We start from the raw sequence: 22,356 nt of genomic DNA on the forward strand, positions 1-22,356 counted from the left end.
ATAGAACAGCCCCTCTTGCACAGAACGGGGCTGTTCCATCAAAGCCGTATCTGTTATATTTCTGTCTTTCTCTTCTGTTTGGCGTATTCACCAACAAGAGAAAAGGAGGTAAGCTTTGGCGGCCCTGACCTGCAGCTGGAACACAATACTTTCGCACAGCCCTGCCGACCCCTGACATAAATTTTACACCGCAGCTGGCATTTACACACTCAGCATTACCATATGTATGGCTGCTCGGTGCTAATTATGCTAATCACCTGTCTAACTCGCTGCTGCGAAAAATGGTTGTATTTAGCACTCCAGTGCCTACCAATACAGCTTACTGTGTGGCTGAAATGTACATTCAGACAGCCCTGAATGGCAAGATTTTTCCACGTTGCTGGCTACATTCAGGCCTCAGAAAAATTTATTCAAGTCAACTGGTTTCGGTCCGCAACAAAAAAGTTACGAGAAAAAAGTGAGTGTGTTCTTGCCCTAACATTCTGGATCTGCTTGCAAGCAAAATGATAAATCAATTGGTGTGGGAAACAAAAAGGGAGAGAGATTTCTTTTGGGAGCCATGTGAAACTGTAGCCTATTTAAAAAAAAAAAAAGAAAAAAAAAGAAAAAAAAGGGTCATCCTATTCCCCAAATCTCTAGAAAGAGCAGTTAATAGATATTTAGCCCTAATCCCAATTCTCTCAAATTGCAGGCTTTGTTTGCAATTAAGCAAGGTATTAAACATGTGCAATTTTTTTCTGGATCATGTGTGGACTAAAGTGATGGCATCATATTTATCATTTTTAAATTTATTGCAACAGTGTATCAACCTCATGGGGGGAAAATCAGGTAAGAGGAAAGAAATAATTTCTTAGGCAGCTGGGAAATGCTTTTGTTATGCTCTCTTAGAAAACTTCTTTTTAAAAAGACACTGTGTGATATTTGCACCTATTTTGTTAAGTTTTCTGGTTTCTCCCTTAAAGGAGCAAAGGAAATCAGGCAATGGGGGTGGGGAAATGGGAGAATTCAAAACAGAGAAAAAAAGTTCTGGGGGAGGGGTCAAGAGTCAAGAAGCCTGCATTTTCCTTAATCTCAAAATTCCTATTTTTACCATCCCTATTTCTAAAAGCAATGTTCTCAGATCATTCTATAGCATGGATTTCTAAAACCGAGAGAATATTATTGCAGATTGTTTAAACAATTCCCCAAGTTCAAATTGAAACCCCATTTCCTCCTAATTCACAGAATACCTTCCTACTAATGTTTAAAAACCCTAAATTTTGTCATCTTAAGGGCTGCTCAGTATTAGATTATTTGGATGTACAGATAATGTCTAGGCATTCCAATTTCCTCGAATCGCCTGCAGCACTGTAAAACATGGAGGGGCGGCCCAAAGCATCCAGATACTCTCTCACCTCCAAATGAGCATCTTTACTGGATGCTTTACTGAAATCTAGAAACTGGGAGCAGACTGGAAGGCCATTTATTTTGCACATATATCTTGGGGGCTGCCCCCCAGTGCTACAAAACACCGGAGCAGCTTTGTGATAAATCAGGTTTACACACAGAAGGTGCACTGACCCAGCAGGCATTCTCAGACCCAGGAGAGGGTGGCCATAAGAAGCTGGTCACTCCTTGCCTTGCTTCCACCTTGCAATTTAACTTACAGCAGATGAAAAGGGTGATGCTCACAGATGCTGCTATGAAAACAACAGCTTTGTTCCTATCAGCCTCTCCCCATTCTGTTCAACATTTTATAAACTTATCTGACCCAATGAAGCAACATTATCCAAGCCACATCTTGCTCTCTGGCATCCCCATTCAAGTGGCTTTTGTTTGCCAGTAAAAAGTATTAATTCATCTAGGTTTTTGTAGTTCCAAATGTGGACCATTCAGGCAAAAATCCAAACAACACGACCATTACTGTGCCACTGTTGAGCAGAGGGCTCACCTCTCTTTCCCTCCCGATCTCTCGCTCTTCTTTAATAGGAGATGGACCACCCTGCCTCATGGCACAGAGCACTGTTTACATTGCAGTACTTGACTGTGTAATACATCTGGCATTTTTGGGCAGGATTCCTGAGCTAGGGGCCAGAAGCCCTTAAGCAATGATTTAAGGGGAAAAAAATCACGCGCATTGACTTAACAAAGCCCACTTCCAGTTCCTTTTGCTTACTTTTGTACATGTTTCACCAATAACTGAAAATTATCTTGTTTGGAAAACTGGGGAAACCTACTGTTTCTTTTTACTTATCCTAATGATAATAAATCAAGCTTGGGTGGTGGTACAGAGACTTGCTTCTCACTAGCCTCACCTTCACAGCCAGTGGTATTTTGGGACCCACATGCAGTGTGGACTATTTGAGCCAACTCACACCTGGGTTTCTAGAAGTAAGGTCCTACCTCCACATTATAAATCTCTCCAACAACAAACCTGTCATTCATTAGCAGGTACCTGATTGCCCCGTCCCCCCCAACGACACAAGTTTCCCTAACATGTGACAGCTGTTTTTCCAACTATGCTCTAAACCCAAATACAACAAAACAGTCATAGTCTTGAAGGGACTGGGGACAGGATGCATCTTTTCTAAATCTTTCTCTGCAACAGAAGAGGGGTTTCTCAATGGCAGCATTCCATGGTTTTGGAAGATGAAATTATTTGTGTCAAACCCAAAGATTACACACATGTGGAAAAACAGGTATTGCCATGTAAAGGAAAAAAACAACCCTAAATTCAGTTTAAGAGAAACAAATACACTATGTTTTATCATGAAGGACCCAAATTCAGAGTTTGGAAGCAAAGAACAAGTAATAAAAGTGCTTATATTTTGATGACCCTCACAGTATCTGTATAGTCAAGGAAGGTTCTCACTAAGAAAATCCCAAGGAGCTTCCTCCTCATGAACTCCTAGTAGGTCCTTCATAAGCAAACTCCTCTGCTCTCTGGGACCTCTCATGTGGATGCACCATCTAAAGTGGCAGAGTTGGCCAAAATTTGGCTAAGGAATTCTGTCCTCTTCCATCCATATCCAAGCTCCATGTTCCTTTTGGTTTTGGTGGGAGTTCCATCCCGGGAAAACCTAAAGTATGGTGCCTTGGGTTGGAATGTCTTGGTTTACACTTCACTTACCATCTCAAGAAATGTGAAAGGGCCCAATTCTTCCATATTTTGTACAACACATTAAACACAGGGGACCAAGACTTATTTCACACTCCATTTGTCAGTGAATTCTGAGGCACCTCAAAAGTCCATAAAAATGCCACACCCCTTCAATAGGGGAAGTGCATCTTCTGCTGACAAGACCTCATCAAAGAGTAAGGTCTGGGAACCAACCCTTATCAAGATAAGAACCCCAAGGATGAAAACGGCAGCTTTGCATTTGGTATCTCCCACAGCTGGTTTGAAATAATACATTTTCTAATTCCATCCTGTCAGTTTGTGATTAACCAGATTTACTACCATTTCAGATTTCACACTAGTTACTCCAGAGATCCACTGGGAGAGAATGATTAGGGCAGTTTAGAAGTTGGGAGAAAGAGGGGTCGGAGGGAGAGAAGGGGACAGGGAGAAGAGACTCTGAGAGCCAGTGAGGGGCAAAGGAAATAGTATCATAATAACAGAATCACACAGGTCTGGCGATTATTTAGGGATGTACTTTTTTCCAAAATGGTAGCAAACTAACGCTGAGGTAAAATACTATACTACTGGGATGCCTGGGTGGCTCAGCGGTTGGGCTTCTGCCTTCAGCCCAGGGCGTGATCCTGGAGACCTGGGATGGAGTCCCACATTGGGTTCCCTGCAAGGAGCCTGCTTCTCCCTCTGCTTCTACCTGTGTCTCTGCCTCTCTCTGTGTGTCTCTCATGAATAGATAAACAAAATCTTTAAAAAAAAGAAAATACTATACTACTGCAAAAGGGCCTCTATTAAATATGGTTTCCTTTATAATAATTTTAAAATATTTCCATAGTTCTTTTAAAAGCTAAAAAGACCTTTAAAATCAAACCCCCTCCACCTTCCCTACCACCCACCCCCATAAGATAAGATTACTCTTCTGGGGCTAAATCTGGGCAGACAGCTGGCATGAAGCAGGGCGGGGGGGGGGGGGGGGGGCACAGGCTGGTAAACCAGGAAAGCAGCCCCTTCCGCTGCACAATTGTGAACACCCCCCCAACCCCGCCCCACGAAAAGGGCAGACAAGTTACAGCTTGGCCAGAGTGGACAGAGCTCTGGGGGTCATGGGGAGGTCAGCTTTGAAGGAGAAACCCCAATGAAATATAAACACAGCATTGTGGAAACCAGACAAATCTCCCATAGCTTGTCCAGCCAGCGTTAATCTCGCCATCAGCTGTGATGCATAATCCAAACAAACGGATCCGGCGGTTTGTACATCTGGAAGCTGTCATCTTCTGGAGCCTCCGAGCGGCCGTCCCTGTATCTGATATAGTCCGTCACTGGCTTCCAAACTGGCTTCTACACTCCTAGGGAAGGTCAGGAGTGGCTGGCAGCACAGAGACAGGAGGGACCTGGAGGGTCAGGTGCCCTGGGGAGAAGGCACCTGAGGCTATTTGGTATTGTAAAGCAATGATTACTGAGTGTTGATTTTTCAGTCATTTTTTCCAGATATGTAAGAAAAACCACAACTCCTTGCACCTGTATGTGGGCACCTGCTCTTGCAATCTAATCAATGCCTACCTAATAAACATCTTCTAAAAGTACACAGGGGACCAAGGAGAAGAAAAGTCTTTCTATCCCTTGTGAAAGGCACCTCAGCCCTGGGGGACAGCTTTGAAAACGGGCATTGAAATCAGAGCCCACGTGGCCCATCCGGGCTCAAGACTTCAGCCCCTCACTGTGCCTTTGGCTCTGCTGCAGAAGGGCACCCGGGGAAAAGAGGTTTGCAAGAGCATCTGGAGGAGAGCTAGACCACCGAAGAGCGAATGTACTGTACTGGCTGCCAAAAGGAGCTCTTATTTCAAGATGAATTTATAGTCCAGTGGTGTTTTTTCCTGCTTTTTACAAAGTCATCCTCATGCTAAAAGCTTCACCTTACTGTTCTTGAAATACAACAAGGTCTGTCTTCAAAATTAAGTTACCCGAAGCAAGAAAATACTCTAATATACAGCCTTTTCTTTCTCCATGGCTTGCCCCCACCCACACTGCACCCCCAACCCTTGTCAACTTGTCACGTTATTTTTATTTGATACTTAATGTGATTCTAAGAAAAACAACAAACTTAAATTATTAGTATAAAAAATAGTTATCATTAGTTACCTAAAGCAGTAAGTATGGAGATGAGGAGGGAGTATTATCTTAAAGATGAAAATTCTTTTACATTTATGGCTGTGCACTTGCAGCCACACTCCATCATCACAAAAGCCTTCCATCTGCACAGCACAGGTCTTCCAATTGGAATCTATCATCAAAACCAGTGTTTCTCAATTGGGGTGATTTTGTGCATCCCTTCTGCCCCCCCGCCCCCCACCCCCCACCCCAGGCCCCGGCCACATTTGGCAAGGACTAGAAACATCTTCAGTTGTCACAACTGGGAGGCTGCTACTGGCATCTACTGGGTAGAGTTCAGGGACAGTGTGAAACATCCTATGATGCACAAAGCAGTCTCTGTGATACAGAATTATTCAGCAAAATGTCAATAGTGAGAAGACTTGCTCTACGCCAAAAGAAAGGATGGTGAAGTTAATTTATCTCCTACAACTGCCCGAGTTCAAGCCAAGAACACTGAAGGCATCATACTAGCAAGGAACAAACTTGAAAGCACTTATAAACATCAAGCAGGCATTAAAAACATTTTGTAAAAAGTTTCCTTAGGGGGGAAAAAAAAATCAAAGTCACAACTTGTGTCCTCTTCCCTTGCTAGCCTTCCAGAGATGTTAATACCCAAACACAAGGCAATATGGATTCATTTCAAGGCTGTTAATTACCCTTTGCCATAAAGGAGCCAGGGGCTGGGCAAAGCTTGGGGGGAGGTGGAGGGGGGAAGCTCCAAAAGATAAATGAACGTTCTGTCACCAAAGAGTTGTCACAACAAACTTGTATCTGGGAGGGTTAGAGTGGGGGCAGATGTTATGGGAGACAGGAGGATAAAGGTGCCAAGCAAGGGGCACCTGGATGGCTTAGTCTTTAAGTGTCTGCCTTCTGTGCAGGTCATGATCTTGGGGTCCTGGGATCGAGCCCCCACATCGGGCTCTCTGCTCAGCAGGGAGTCTGCTTCTCCCTATCCTGCTCTCTCATGCACTCGGGCTCTTGCGTTCTCTCTCCTCTCGCTGTCTCTCACATGCACTCTCTAATACATATAATCTTAAAAAAAAAAAAAAGTTTAAAAAAAAGGTGCTGAGCAAAAAAGGAAAAGCCAACAGAGAAATGGGCAAGATTACAAATAAAGGATTTCCCTTCTGTGCTTAGAAGGGCACAATTCAGGTGAAGCATGTCAGGAGCAGGGAGGGCACAGAAGACCAAATATGCCTGGATGGAGAAGGAGACAGGCAAAGAAGGGCTAAAGGAAAAGCTGGTAAACACTCAGTCACATGCCCTGGACACCTCAGAGACCTTCCTGCCATGTAGCTTGGCTTTCCAGGCCTCAGGACCACCTCAGACCTGGAATCCCAACTGGAGGCAAGCACTTGGGAGTTCTCCTGGAGGCCACCCCTGTCCTCTGAGCCTTGGTCTTGGAGCCCCAGCACCCCCACCTCTGTGCCTGGCTTTGTCCCTCTAGGTCCAGGCTGTCCTGGAAGGCGTCCCTGCTATTCTGCTGTCCTGCCATCCTGTCTCTGGTCTGTGGAATCCTGCTGGGGGCAGGTCCTCTGAGAGCAGAGACTGTGGTCCTTTACCAAGCCCTCTTGGGAGCTTTGTACAGCGCCTGGCACAGAGCAGGCACAGAGAGCATGTGCAGCAGGAATATTTTTTTAAAAAGGTTTTATTTATTTATTCATGAGAGAGGCAGAGACACAGGCAGAGGGAGAAGCAGGCTCCATGCAGAAAGCCTGATGTGGGACTTGATCCCAGGACTCTGGGATCATACCCTGAGCCAAAGGCAGATGCTCAACTGCTGAGCCACCCAGGCGTCCCAGCAGAAATATTTTTAAGTAACAATTAGTTTCTCCCTGACCTTGCCATCACTGACGTGTGTTTCAGGAACGGCAGATGTTCACCACACCATTCCACAGACTCTTGTACCCAACCTCATGACTCCAGTCACAAGTAAACTACATAGATGTTTTTGACTTGCAAATACTATAACCCTAAGACCTAGGGTAGCGCCTGACACATACATGGAGTTTCTTTCTCAAAAGAAACTGGTTGCTGTTGCAAAGATTCCAACAATCAGTGTATAAGAATCAAAGAATTCTTATCATCAATGTGATAAAAATAGAAGAGTCTTCCTTATCTAGCTTATGTTGGTCAGCACAGTGTGGCCAATGTATTCAAACTGTCTTATAAAGAGCCACATTTCCCCAGCATGTTGATGCATGAAAGTCAAATCAATGATGCAGCCTATCAAGTGGATCCACTTAATTTGCTAGCTACATTAAAAAGGTAACAATTATTTTGGCAAATACAAGGATATACACAGTAAGTCCATGTGGACACACAAACACAAAGGTAGGTGAAGATATATATATTATTGAATAACACAGGCTTGAACTCTGCAGATCCACTTAAATGCAGATTTTTTTTTTTTTTGATACAGTATAGTACTGTCAGTATATTTTTTTCTGCTTCTGGATTTTTGCAATTATGTTTCCTTTCCCCTAGCTTACTCTAAGAATACAGTCTATGATACATATAACATATAAAATATGTGTTAACCCACTATTTATTTTATCTGTAAGGCTTCTAGTCAACATGAGCTATTAAGTTTTTGGAGAATCAAAAGTTGTACATGTATTTTCAGCTGCACCGGGGTCAGTGGCACCCCAAACTTCTCAATGTTCAAGAGTCAACTGGTATATATGTGTGCTTGTGTATAGGTATCTAGATATACCTATCTCCATCGGCCTTTGTATACTTCTATGTAGTTTGTGTGATATGCCTTTAAAAAAAAAAATTAAAGGAATAAGCATATTCCCAAACTGTCTCTGAGCATTCCTCTCCCCTTAAAATCTCTTATGTTTTCTCAGTCTGTTGCCTTTTAATTAGGGAAGTATGCAATCTCTATTCATTAGGTTTCTTTAGCGTAGCAACCTTGTTTATGCTCAGAACATTATTAAGAAAACAACCATCGAACAGACTTCTTTGCTGATTGTGATGAGGAATTTATCAAAGATTAAAGTACAAATTAACCTGCATTCCGAGTTGCTACTCATTTTACTCTGCTACAGTCTAGGACAGCAGGAAATTCCAACTCCTGAAAACATGTGCTTACACCACTTACTGTTGATATGAACACCAAGCCTACTACATCATAAATAAGACCTCCTCACTGTTACCTCTTCTTTGAATTTAAGTTAAAATTATGAAATGGTATAGCAGCCTCATCGTATCTCTGGTTGTGCTTACTTGGGTTTATGAAACTACGCTTCTTCTGCAGGGCAAGAAACTACCACACAATGAATGATGAATGAGTGAATGAATGACAAATCAAGAGACCAAGTTGACTTATTAAGTCATTATGAGGCAAAGTAGATATTTAAAATGGAACAATACTTGTTATTACATGTAAAAACATCACATACACTATCACGTTATAAAAGTAAGTATAATAATAGACAGCTACTCTATTGAGTTGTAAGGCATGTGATAATAGATAATGAACAGTAATGGTAGTTGAGCAACAAGTGATAGCATTAAGTCACATTTGGTTAAAGAACCAGTGGAACACACTGAAGCTACCAAAACAGAAATGGGAAGAAAAATGGCTCAAAGGCCCAAAGTTGGCAAAATGAGTCCTGTCTGAAGCATCAATCACTCCTTCATACTCTCTCCCTAAGCTAGAGTTCAGGTGAGATTGCGACTGATGGACTGATGGTGTTCTTCCTCCTTCCAGGACTTGAAACTAATGGTGTAAGGCAAGAAACGTGGTTGCTTCCAGAAATGTACAATGTTTAGAAAATATATCACATCTTTTCTCTTTACCTTATTAAAGATCTACTGAAAAATCTTGCTCAAAACAGCACAGAATTATCTTTTGTCATCACCACTGATACCTAACAGACGTGTCAGTCCGAGTGGTATAAAGTGAACAGACCAACAGAGCTGGGAGGCCCCTCAGCTCACCTGGTTCTGTCCTAGAACCTCCAGTAGTTCCCCAGAGTCTGGTTAATCATAACATCTCTCAAGTACAGTCCTACCGTCCAGGGCACACCAGTCACACTGCACCTTACTCCCACTACACCAGGGGCCTTCTCCTCAGCTGGGGCCTTTGCTTGACCCCCTTTCTGAGGCCTGCCCAGACATGCCTCCCTACCACTCTCTCCAGGCCATCCTAATTTGCCTCACCATTTCCAAAGAAGCTTATTTTTTCTTCCCATTTGACTTTCATGGCCAACTTCAACTGTGAGCCCAAATTTACTGCAAGCCCACCCAACTAATATTTCTAAGTGCGTGGATTTGTGTACAGGGAGCGTCTCACAGACTTCAATGACCCTTACAGGGTAGGTACTCTGTAAACTTGGTGCTAAGACATCCTAGGTGCTCAATAAAACCCTTCTTTTGCCTACCAACGACACCAAAGTGCTCAACTGAGGTAAATTACTACCCCCAAGGATTCAGTACAAAGAATACTTTTGTATATATCACCAACCTATTTAAAGAAATAATATTTTCTGGTCTTAATTATCTGGACTATTAATTGTCACTTCTCAATTAAAGACTCCACTATAAGGTTGCAAAACACCGAGAGCTGAATCTTCACAAACAAGGCAAAGTTAAAATATTCTCTAGTTCTCCAACAGCATCCTGAAAGATCACTGACGTAATTACAAAATACAACTCTTAGGCTTCCAAATTTTGTTAGGCAGCTTTCACTAGGAATGCTCCAGATATTCTGGTTCAAAACATCTACATAATTACTTCAATTCCTCCTTCCGAACCCATTGTAAGCGATATCCAAGGGCAGTATTTAGGGGTTAAAATGTTTCCAAAAAGCAAGACTGCTACTTTCCAGAAAAAGAATTTGAGAAACCACCACCCATAAAAAGAACTCAAAAAACAAAAACTCCCGCATCACCATAAGAATGTAAAACGTTCCCGTCTCAAGGGGGGGGGGGGGGGGGGGGAGGGGATCTATTTTGAATTTACAACTGATTGAAAAAAGAAAAAAAAAAAAAGGCTTTAAGAACCCCCAAAATGAGGAATCTGGATAAAAGACTGGTAGAAGGCCTTGGAGAGCTCCTGTGTGGCCCCTCCCTCCCAACCCGAGCTCTTAAAACACATTTCTTATCTCATGCTGCAAATCGCAGCCTTGCCCCGAAATCATTCCATTTAAAAAGCCCCCACCCTCGAGGAAACATTAATCTATTTTGCAAACATGCGTTCCAATCTACGCTTTCCTGGTTTTTTTTTTTTTTTTCCAACTCTTTCCCTCCCCACCCCCCCCCTTTTTTTTTTGGTACCTTGAGACAAATGTTTTTTTCCCCCAGAGTTGAAAGCTGTCCAAAAACAGGACCACACACGCCGCCGCCTCCGCAGGCCCGCGCTGCGCCCGCCCCCCGCCCTCCCCGAGCGGCGGCCGCCGGGGGCGCGCGCACTCCCTGCAGCCGAAGGGGTGGCCTCTCTCGGCCCCCCCACCTCTTTCTCTTTGGACGCGGTGGGTGGGGGCGGGGAAGGGCAGGGCGCCGAGGACCCGAGCCAGGAGTCGGGAGGCCTTCCTCCGGCCGCGTCTCGGGCGCGGCGGCGGCGGGCGGCGGCGGCGGCGGGCCCCGGGGGCCCCCGGGCGCCCCCGGGCGCGGGCAGTGGTCTGTCCCGCGGAGGGGCCCCGCGCCCCCGGCGGCCCGCCCTCGCCGCGCTCTCTCACAACACCTAGCAGAACGCAGCGCCCCGAGTAGATTACAGCGCGGCCTTTGTCGGGCGGGCCTGGCTCCGGGCCAGGCGCCCAAACAATAAACAATTCCCCCTGGTGCGGGCAGGGGGTTCTCGCTCGCCACAGCCAGGCCCTAGGTGTACGCCCGGCGAATATCTTTATCAGTTGGGAGGAGGATGGGGAAGGGGCCTGGGCGGGGGACGCGAGGGGGACGCGAGGGCGCCGCGGCGCGCTGGGTCTCTTACCTTCCACCCACAGCTCCTCCACGTTGGTCTCGAGATTAGCTGCCTTTAATCCCACAGCGAAGGCCCCAAATATGAGGAGGCCCACAACCAAGAACTTGCCGCAGTTTTTTTGAATGTAACAACCCAGTTTAAATAAGAGTCTCTGAAACTTCGCTCTCAGCCACAGCGGCGCTTTCCGGCCAGTAGCTTTCCCCTGAGGACGAAGCAGAAGGAGGAGTGAGCGCCGGGGAGCCGCGGCCCGCGCGTCCACGCCCGCCTGCGCCCCCGCCCGCGGACCCCGCGACGGCCGTGCGGAGGGGGCGCCCTGCGGCCCGCAGCCCAGGCCGGCGCCGTAACGCGAGCGGCGTGGGGAGGCCTGGGCAGAAAGCGGAGTCGGGCGGCAGCGTGGGAGCTGCACCTCGGCGGCAGCAGGGCGCCCCCACGCGCGGCCCGCGCCGCATCCCCGGAGGCCTCGGGGTTGCAAGAACAGAGGGAAGGGGAAGCCGAGGCAGGGAGGACAGAAATCCCTCCACTCGGGCGACGTGCACGCCGGAGCTGGGAAGGGAGGGGCCGCGCAACCCCCGCGGCGGAGCCCACCATTCAAGGACCCGGCCACGGTCGCGTCCCCGCGGGCCAGGCGCCATCCTTCACCGCCCTGGGGGTGCCCGGCGGGCTGCGGGCTGCGGGCTGCGGGCTGGGGTTGGGAGCCGAGCGCACTCCGGGGACGCCGTCCTGCCCCCGCCCGAGGTGGTAGTAAGTGGGGATACACGTGGTGAGCGCGGCCGCCGGAGCTCACTCGCGACGCACTTCCCTAGCGTTGGGAGCCGCTGTGTGAGCTGAATTAGGAAGTGGGGCAGCCATCTGCAACTTACGACAGTATTTGTGATCGGAAGAGGGCAGCCACATGGATCTTTCCCTCCTCTCCCTTCCCATCTGGTTAAACGTAAAAAGTAGCCAAGCGCACGGGGGAAGGGCCCCGGCGGGCGCAGGCAGGGGTCCCGGCTGGGCTGCGGCTGATCCCGGCGGCGGCGTGATCTCGGCGCTGGCCGCTGCCCCGGCGGGCCCCCGTCTGGGTGCTCGCCTTCCCCGGATTCCACACATTGCAGCGAGCCTCGTAAACACAATGAACCCGGCCGCTTGGCAGACCCGCACCGCGGACTTAAGGTGGCAATTTGTTTACAACTTTCCCTTTCCCCCCAGGCTCTGAGAAGAGGCGACTCAGAAACCGAAAAGGAAGAGGGAAGATGCCCTCTCCCAAGGATAATTTTTAAGGGGGCAGAGATTTCGTGCTCAACAAAAGCAAAACCGGCTGCCAAAAAAGGAAACCACCTTTATTTCGGCTCCCTCCCCCCCCCCTTCCTCTCTCCGCCTCTCTCCACTCCGCCTCCCCCCTCCAAGATGTTAAGAAATGTGGCAGCATTACAGGGGTGTAGGTTGCGAACAGGGGCAGGGGCGCGGGAGCTGGGGTCTCCCGGGCCGGGGGCACCGGGCACTGCGGCGCGGCGGCCGCCCTCGAGGTGGTCCGCGGTGGACCGCTTTCCAGGGCTCCGGAAAAGGCATGCCGGGGAGGGCGCGTGCACACGGGCGCGCGCGCGCGCACACACACACACACACACACACACACACACCCTCCACCCCCTGCGGACCTCAGACAGCCCTTTCCTCCCAGGACCAGAGGGAGGGTTTGAATTTTTCAATCCCCACTTGTCTGCTTCTTTTGCTGGAGAGGTGTGTGTGAGTGCTTGCGTGTGTGTGTGTGTGTGTGTGTGTGTGTGTGTGTGTGTGGCGGGGGCGATCCCAGAGAGGAAGAGGAGGGAAGAGTGGGAGGAGAGGAGAGAGTCTGAAATGCACCTTGGAAATCTGCTCCAGAGCGAAGGCGGCGTCGCAGTAGCTGGGCCGGTGCAGATAGTCCCGGTCCAGCGCGGCGCTGCGGCGCAGCCCCCCGGCCCGTCTGCGTCTCCCGCCGCCGGCCGGCCGGCCGGGGGCCCCGCTGCTGCCGCCACCGCCGCGGTCCTGGGGCTCCGCGGCGTTACCAGCCGAGGCCATGTTGCCGCCGCCGCCGCCGCCGCCGCCGCCGCCGCGGGAACCGAGGCTTCCCGGACGGCCCGGCGCGCTGCTGCCGCCGCCGCTGCGGGCTCCCGGCGCGCCCGGGCGCTCGGCCGGCGAGGACGCTGCTGGCCGCCGGCTGTTCGGGCTGGGGCTCCGGGTGACAGACCTGCCGCTGCCGCTGCCGCTGCCGCTGCCGCTGCTGCTGCTGCTCACACGGCGGGTGCTGCTGCCGCTGCGGCCGCAGCCGCTGCCGGGGAGTCAGACCCTGCGCCTTCCATTGCCACATCGCGCGGGGGTCCCGAGGTCTCTGCGGCCGCCGCTGCCCACATCCAGTTCTCGGGAGGGCGGGAGCCGGCGCGCGGAGCCAGCCTGTCCTTCGGGCGCTCGCGCGGCGCTCCTCGAGATCCCCGACTCCCCCTGCCCGCCCCCCGCCCCGCGCCGCGACCCCTTCACTGCAGAAAGCGCCAGCAAATCCCTGCGGCTCCCGCCGGCCGCGCCGGCTCCCTCGGCGCCTCCCGGGTCGCGCGAGCGGCCGCGGAGGGTGAGCACCGAGCCACCGCCGCGCGGTCCGTGGGTGCCTGGCGGGTCTCAGCGCTGCCTGGCCGGGGCCGCCGCCGCCGCCGCTCCTGCCGCGGCGGGTGCTGCTGGCGGTGGCGGCTGCTGAAGCTGCTGCTCGGGCTGCTCGGGCTGCTCGGGCTCTGGCTGCTGGGCTCGCGGTGGCTGTTCGGTCCCGGACTCTGCTTTCTCGTGCTCCTCGCCGACCCGCTGGACCATTCTGCCCCAGTGCAGCGCGCCTCTCTCGCTCCCGGGACCTGGGGACTCCGCTCTGTGTGTGTGCAGCGGGCAGCGGCCGCAGCAGCTCCTTGATTCAATAGATGAGATGGAAGAAGAAAAAAAAGAACTCTCTCCATTTGGAGAAAGAGGAGGAGGAGGGGAGGGGGTGGAGGGGGAGAGACCGAGCGAAAGAGAAAAAGGCTGGAGCTCCCGCCCCCGGGGCTGTCAGATGGCTTGGGTTTCTGCGACGCGATTGGCTCGCGGAGGGCAGAAATTACTCAGCAAACATGACTATTATTAGCTGCTTAGCAACAGCTCACCAAAGTAGAGAGACCACCCAGGTAGGCAACCCCAGTGTGTGCATCCCCGGCTTCGGGGGGAGCCTCCGAGAGCGCCAACCTTCTTGCATGCAATACTTCCATTAAGGAATGCTCCCCCTCCCTTTTCTTTCTTATTCCTTTTCTTTTCTACAGTGTCTTCTTTTTGTAAGACGCCTTTTGCGCGCGCGCACACACTCACACACACACACACACACACACACACACACACGAGCATTTGCCTCGCGAAAGACAGGGGGGGAAATGTAATATTTTTTTAAGCGCTTAAACAATTTCTGAAATTCCTCAAAGAAAACCCTTTCAGAAGCACCTTGGCCTCCAGCTGCAGCAAACACTGGGAGGTCCGGCTTGAATTCCCAGGCCTGCACCAATAATGACAGGGTGGTGGATAGTGCGCCAGTGTGTGCCAGATTTTTTTTTTTTCCTCCTCTCTTTTCTTTTTTAACTAAAGAGAAGACTTAGGCTCTCGCAGGGAACAACGCCTCGCATTAAGATAAACAAAATGGAAAGTTAAAGAGGAAAGTAAGGACGTTGAGAAAAGCCACCCTTTCTTAAAATCCTTCCCCCCCCCACCCCAATACCCATGGCAGCACAGTCCCCGTTTGAAGGAGTCAGAGTTTTAAAAACGTGGAATCGAGACACTGAAGCAGAGGCGTTTTTATTTGAATCTTTAATATGACATATGTAAAAGAGAAACACAGAGTCCTTTTAACAGCCAGGAGCAAAGGAATTGTTTCATTGAGAAAAAAGAGAAAGTTTTCCTATTTGGGGTTCACTTGGACTCCCCCCTCTTACCGCCCACATGTCCTTGTTTATTTAAAGTCCGTTTAAAACGTTTTATTTTTTTTTCAAAAACTGGTACGCATCCTGTTATATTTAATAATAGCGTGACGTTGGGGAGAATAAAGGCTTTGATGTTGGATTCATTCGAAACAAATTGTGCGCTGATTGCGAGGACTTGTCAGGACACTGCGGCCAGTGTCACCGAGACATCCCAGGGATTCGCTTCCCGTTGGGGAAGAAAACACGCGACCCTCTGAAGTGGATCCTGGGGCCAGAGACGAATTAAACTCCCTACACAGTTCCGCTTTTTATTTAAATATCATAAAAATGTTTAAGAGTGTAACTTGTTTTTCTTGTTTGCATTTTATTAAGTCCCTCCCTGAGACAAGGACCCACACACTCTCGATTCTGTTTCGTTTTAGTATTTTTGCCTTTCTTTTTCAAAAACGTGGTTGAACCGCAGAGGGGAACCCGCGTCAGCCAGAAGCCGATTGCAGCCGTGAAATGGGGCAGTGTGGCTTTAAGATGCACACGGTGTGTGTTCATTGAAAAAAAAAGAAGAAAGAAAGGAAAGAAAGAAACCCAGATGGAGGGAAAGGGGGAGGAGCAGAGAGCAGGCGGGGCCCACGCGCCCACGTGACCCAGGGCCGGGCCGGGGCGGTGCGCGGGGCGGCCGGAGGCCTGAGCGCGCGCGTCTGCGTCCGCCTGCGCGCACCCGAGCTCCGGGACTCCCCGCGCGGCCCCGGCGGAGCAGGTAGGGGAGTCGGTGCGCCTGGCTCGCGCCCGGCGGGTTCTGAGGCTCCGGCGCGGCCTCCCAGGAACCCAGACACGGCTCGCGCCCCGCCGGCGCGGACCGACGTGCCGGACGCGCCGTAGTACATTCCTGAAGGCGGTCCGGCCCCCTTACGTTGCCCAATGTCCGCGCGGCCTCCTCGCGGCGGGCCAATGGCCGAGCGCACGGGTCCCTTCCCATTCAGCGGCCGGTGTACGCGGCCCCGGCCCGGGGGGACTGCGGCCCCGCGCGCAGGTCACCCGGGCGCCCCCGCCGCTCCCGGGGGGGCCTCGTCGGCCGCCCTCCCCGCCCTCTTCCTTCCTCTTTGGTGGCTTCCACCTCCCTCCTTCTTCCCGTCTCCCCTTTCCTTGCTCCTTCCTCTTCCACCCGTTTCTCTTCCTCTCGATCCAGCCGCGCCACCTTCCTTCTAGCCTTATTCTCCTTCCTGGATCCAGCGGGAGGCCCTGTCTCCTGAACTCCCAGCCGGCGGAACGTGTGCAGCACCCCGGGCGAGGTCGGGTGTCCCGCAGGATAGAGACAAAGACGGTAGAGGTGTCTGAGGGTGTTTACGAGACCCAGAGGAGGACCGGAGGACCCGGCTAGCGCGGAAATTCAAAACTCAGAACTCCGAAGGAGCACGTGATTCCGTGCGCCGCTCTGGGAGGGCTGTTAAAGTCCAGAAGAGAAGGCAAGCACCGTGCAATTGAAGTGACACACTAATAAATAATATCGCAGGAAGACTGGGCTCGACACATAGCAAGTTTAATCTTGAAGCGATGTCCTGACCTTTATTACGTTCGATAAAGAACATAAAGTAGGAAAGGTGATTTATTCCAACTTTTCTTACTGAGTGGTTCTGCAGGCGAAGTTTCAAGTCAAACTATTAAGTGCTTACCACTGGACATTTTTTAGAGAGTTGGGGGTTGTACCCCTGGTTTTACCTGTCTTTTTTAATACTTGAGTCGTGCTGTCTAGCAAAGTAACCATGTAGTGCTAGGTTGCTATGTTTGTCTTTTCAAATTCCTTTACAGCGTTTTTTTGTTTGTTTGTTTTTTTACCAAACATTACTTGTGCCACCCAGTCTTTTATTTACAGCAATTTCAGTTTAGCTACTTGGATTATGGACTTCTAAAATGAAATGATAGGCTATGTACACATCATGGGTCCTTATTACTCTCTGCACGCAGCTGCCTATCCTCGTTCTGACTGCTGCACCATTTGAATGGCAAAGCTCTTCCACTCGGGCTCATTTCCCTCAGTTTGACTTAATTCCTAAACGTTTTGAACATTGATCTCCCGGGTTTTCAGCGCCCTCGGCCTCCTCACCCGCTGTTTGATAGGTTAACTTTTCAGCATCTCAGACAATAGTCCTTGCCTGTAAATTCTACCCATCGGTTCCAGGACGCAGTCCGCAGCCAGGGCTCTAACGAGCGCTATCTTAATCTCCCCACCCCCACCCACCGCTTCCCCTGTGGTCTGCTTTTTTCCTACACAGAGATGAATTACTTTGAGGATCTAATTGGCCTTGTTTCTGTAACGTTTTAAGAAAGGGAAGAGGAGCTAGTGTAAAAGCCTGCTCGACTTGGGTGGTCAGGGCTGAGGCTGCCCCCAATTTGCCTCATTGCTGATGCATGCGAGTGCGACATTCCCAGCGATAATGTTGTTCCTAATCAATCTGCCCTTATTTACATTTGTAAGCGTTGTCGGCTTTAATATGCATGCCCTGTGCAGGGGACCGCTGCGCCACACCGGGTTTGTTAACTTCAACTAACCATAAGAATTCTCCAGACCTGAGGTGAGGCTGGCTGGAGGAGCCAGGCCTGTGAAGGTGTCTGCTGGGAACAGTCCCTTTAATGGCCTCTCTGGAGTGTGGCTCCCCTCCTGAGAGTTACCAAATAAGTGAGAGCTTGGGCCTTTTCAACCAGCAGGAGTTGCTGGCTCACTTTGGAGCAACAGTAGAGTGTTCTGTTTCCCCTTTCCAGGTAAAGGGGAATGCATCATCTCAATGCATTAATTGTCATTTAGGTCATCCCATTATGATCCAAGACTTCATAGGAATCTGTAGTTTTCAAACAGATTTCCTTAAACTTTTAAAATATGAATATGAAAAATATTTCCCCTTTTCTGCTCCAGTACTTCGAATCTGTGGCCACACTACATACATCTCAAAAATGACATCTGATTATCCAAGTGATAACACTGAAATGAAACATCTGCCCTTTGTATTCGGACATTCCATTGATAAGCAATTGTGGGAGCTGGACTTGGTTGGGTAACGAGAAACCATGGTGAAATTTAACTTTTCACTGGTTTCTCAGATCCAACGAAATGGGTCTTTAAGATCTAGTGTAATTTAGCTAATTACAATTTTTGCAGAGTAGAAATGAATAAAGGGGTAAATGTATTCTAGTAAGTTGACTCTGGGTCTTGTTATAATTTTGCCTGAGCTTAATAATTCTTTTCCACAAATGCAAAGAATTGCAAATGTTACATTAAGTCCCACAGTATGCCTGTTGAGAGGCTGCGATGGGGAGAGGAACTGGGGATTTGATGTAATATTCTATTTCTGGGTGGGGAGCCCAAGGTACAGGATGTGAGTGATGGGCCAGAGCTTGAGCACTTGAAAGCAGGTACTTTGACTCCGCTCAAGCCAGTATGCCACCATCCACCACATTTTCTTGGCTCCCTAAGAATGCCTTATTATTTTCTCATTGGCAGCTTTTGTATTTACTTAAAGGGGTGATGGTAGAAAATGAGTCTAAGAAGTTTCAGGGGGGAGGGAAAAAAAAAGATTCAGCAGCCACAGAATGAGAAACTCCAAAGCATGACTCTCCTCCCCTTCCCCTTCTACCTTCTGTTCCCTCCCCTATTCCTTCCTCTCCAGGACTGGAGGAAAGGGAACAGCTCTAGCCAACTTGTCAAAATAATGCTGCTAATTACCCCTGATCTCCTTTAATGGGAAGCTGCTCCCAATCCCACAAAGGAGTAAATGAGATGTCTACAGCACAAACCCAGGAGCACTGGCATTTTTTGAGCCAGCAGTGAGCTTAGGATGGGGGCAAAGGGTGGTAGAGGGGAGATGTCCAGAGAAGGTCCCAGAAATCTCCACATTTATTACTCCAGGTTCAAATACTAGCTTGAAAAGGAGAATTAGACTTTATGCGGTACCAAAACTTTTGGTCACCAAATACAGAGAAAATGTTCAGAGCCTACAATGAACTTGAAAGAAAACATAGCATTGATCCTTGTACTGATGTGTCTCCCCCCTCCCCCCCACAAGCCACATCTATCTCCAGTGGATAGAGATGTAGTCTGGAAAGACCCAGACTCTGAACATTTTTTTTTCCCCTCCATCTCTCTCTTGCCTCATCTCTATCTCCCCATCTAATATATCTATATCAAGCTTTGCATTTGGCAGAAGGCACACCATTCATTTTGGTGATCTCTGCCATTGGGTCTTGCAAGAAAAAGAAGCTGAGCAACATGATCCCTTTGACCCACTGCTGGAGCAACAAATTTATTAGAGATATAAGCATGAGAAATGAAAGGGAAGTAAAACAATTCCAGCTTATTGTGTGTCTTTCTTTCATACTGCTAATCCGGTTTACACATCACGCCTACATGTCTCAATAGGGCTTTATACACTGTGGCAGAGGCGGGAGAAAATAAAAGGTGTGTGTGTGAGAGAGAGAGGGAGGGAGGGAGAGAGGAGAGGAATGAGGATAAAAACAGGGAAGACAGATATTTTAATCCATATTGATTTGCTTCATCAGTTTTTCTATCTGTAGAAAGTTGAAGACAATTTGTAAAAGCAGCCTCCCCCCGCCTCAACAAAATTATTCCAAATGGTGTGAACTCCTATTCAAATAGCTTGTTAGATTAGGACTAGATTATAACCAGAAATTAGATACACTTCTCACAGTGAGTTTGAAATGAAGCTAATACCCCAAATTGAGAATGGGCCTATTGGTGTCCACCTTGATTCAACATTTTACTATAAAAAGATATTGGACTCAAAGACATTTTACACGGCCTTGTGGAAGGAAGCTGGATGACAGCTGGAACACACACAAGCTCGCAATTGAAAGCCCCTTGTTTTACAACATGGGTGCACAATGCACCTGAGGCAACAATTTATCCTGAGGTACCACCCAGAAATAATAAGTTACAGTAACAAAGGATGACACCAAAAAGCATTGTCTTTCTTTGTCAAGGTAATTAATTGCATGTTGAACAACTGGAGGAAGAAAGAATCGCACACAGAATGCTGAAAAAGGACTATTGTAGTTCAAGACCTCAGTTATACAATTATTAAATATGTAGGACCGCCCATTGTGAGTCTTTTTTGTTTATGTCTAGTTCTTTTAGATTTCCCCCTCCCCAGGGAGGAAAGAGGGTAAAAATGGAAGAAGATCGTCTTCTCTCCCAGGTCTAGGAAAAGACAGGTCTCTGGGTGTCTTCCATAGAAAACAATCCATATGGCTCTTCTTAGGTGTTGGGCGTGGAGGTCTGAACACTTGGGACTGATCGCTCAAGCACACCCTAGGAGTCACCTTTAACACGAACCTAAATATCTGGAGGCCTAACCCACGTCATCCCAGAGGTACAGTCTCTGAGGTCCTTGTGGGCCCAGTGTTGGCATCGGGTCTAAAGGGGTTTGAATCAGCCTGCCCCGCCTCAGGACTCCCATGAGGCCACACTCGGCACCCGGCTGGCCGCCGACCTCTTTAATGGGTGGCAGGCACCAGAACGCCCCGCTGCGTGGGCGCAAGAGTCAACGCGTGCATCTCCCGCCAGCGGCCCCTTCCTGAACCCAGAAAAGCACCTCCGGCCTCTTTTCCCACCAACCGCGGCGGGAGGGGGATGTGTGAGCGCTGGGTTTTCAAGGTGCTTCTCGGCCAGCCCTGGGCGCGTCGCGCCGGGGCGTGCGGGTGCCGGAGCGCGTGCGGGAGCAGGAGCGCGCGCCCCTGCCCTCCAGCGGGGCTCCCCGGGCGCCCCCGAGAGCGCGGGGCTCGCTCCGGAGCGCGCTCTGGCCCGCACGCTCCCCCCGGGGCTGTCACTCTCCGCACCCGCCCTCCCAGCCCAGCTCTGCCTCCGCTGGCGAGTCGGGAGCCACCAGCAGGCTGGGGAGCGGAAGCCAGGGTGGCGACCCTTTCAAGCGTGAAAATGGGATCCCGGGCGACCCCCTCCGTGAGAACTCCCCCCGGAGCCATTCCCCGGCCGGGCCCGCCGCGGTCGGCCCCCTCCCCGCCCCGCGGGGCCGGCCTCGGGGAGGAGGGGGGCGGGGGCCCGCGACGAGCGAGCGAGCGAGCGTGGAGACCGGGCCGGCGCTCCCGCGCCCCGGCGGCGCACCCCCCAGCCCCGCGGCCCCGGCGCGCCGCCCGCCCCTCCCGCCCGGCCCCGGCCCCGGCCCCGGCCCTCCGTCCGCCGCGCGGGGCGCCCGGCCTCCCGCCCCCCAGCCCCGCGGCCCCGGGGCGCAGGCGGCGGCGGCGGCGGCGGCGGCTGCACTCACCATAGCCGGCCGTCAAGCCCTGCCCGGAGCGCGGGTGCCGATGGCGCGGACGCTGCGCTTGAGTTTCACATCAATTCCTTTTTCCCCCTCGCCCCCCTGTCCTGGTCCTGCGCTCCTCCGTCTTCTCCCCGTCTTCCCTCGTCTACCCCTAGCCTCGTCGCTGCGGGCCTCTTTGTCTTCCCTGTCGTCGCCTTTTTCTCCGTCTTCGTCCTCGTCTTCTCCTCCTCCTCCTCCGTCTTTACAAAAGGAACGGAAAGTGTAAAAACCTCGGCGCGCTGGGCCGCCGGAGGCTCTCGGCGGAGTGCAGCGCGGACTCACAATTACAAGCCTGTTTCTATTAAGCAGTTCCATGGCCCTCGGCGTGGGTGGTCTGCCGCGCCATAGGCAGGACCTGTCAGGGTCACGTGACGGATCCGAAAACTTTACCCCTTTACAATAAACTCAAGGAAAGCAAAGTAAACTCGAGGAACGTGCTATCAGCACTGCCCTCCTGGGTAAACAGGCGCTCCCCTCCCCGCCTTCCTGGGAGGCGCCGGGTCGCGCGAGCTCCGGCGAGCCCCGGCCCCCCTCCGCCCTGTCTGCGGGGGGCCGCGGGGCGGGGGGCCGCGGGGCGGGGGGTCTCGGCGCGCCCCCTCGCCTTCCCCACCTCGCGCGCTCGCACCGCCGCTCCCCCCACAGACGCGCACGCACACGCACATGCACACGCATCATCTGCTCACACCGAGCCGCCTGCCCGAGCCCGGGGGCGGGGGTCGCCGGGGGCGCGGGGAAGCCCCGCTGCAGCGTCCCCAGAGCTCCGAGAAACGCGGGGTGCCCCGAGCGCTGCGGAACACCACCACCTTGCCTGCCCTCAGTTCCCAAAGCCCTTTCCTGCTCGCATTCCCACGGAAGCCCTGAGAAGCTGGGAGCATTCGGGTTGACAGGCCCCAGGCTGACGGGGAGGCAGGGA

At 51.0% G+C, this 22,356-nt stretch overlaps 1 protein-coding gene across 8 annotated transcripts in view; it reads right to left on the reverse strand.

The window, feature by feature from the left end:
* Positions 1-21,931, reverse strand: part of PTCH1 (patched 1) — a 71,032-nt gene extending 49,101 nt beyond the window's left edge. For 2 of the 8 annotated variants that reach the window (XM_025984251.2, XM_025984250.2), the window contains exons 1-2: positions 13,031-13,227; positions 11,201-11,393 (exon numbers count right to left, since the gene is read on the reverse strand). In XM_025984251.2, coding sequence (XP_025840036.2) covers positions 11,201-11,393; positions 13,031-13,225 — 388 coding nt within the window. In that variant the 5' untranslated portion in view covers positions 13,226-13,227. Of the gene's footprint in view, positions 1-10,548; positions 10,654-11,200; positions 11,394-11,776; positions 11,985-12,051; positions 12,274-13,030; positions 13,228-21,407 lie in introns of those variants that run through there. The other 6 variants (XM_072763842.1, XM_072763854.1, XM_025984248.2 and 3 more) reach the window with 6 other exon arrangements.
* Between the last annotated feature and the right edge of the window lie 425 nt (positions 21,932-22,356).

The sequence above is a fragment of the Vulpes vulpes genome, chromosome 1, assembly GCF_048418805.1.
Source record: "Vulpes vulpes isolate BD-2025 chromosome 1, VulVul3, whole genome shotgun sequence".
Taxonomy (NCBI): Eukaryota; Metazoa; Chordata; class Mammalia; order Carnivora; family Canidae; genus Vulpes; species Vulpes vulpes.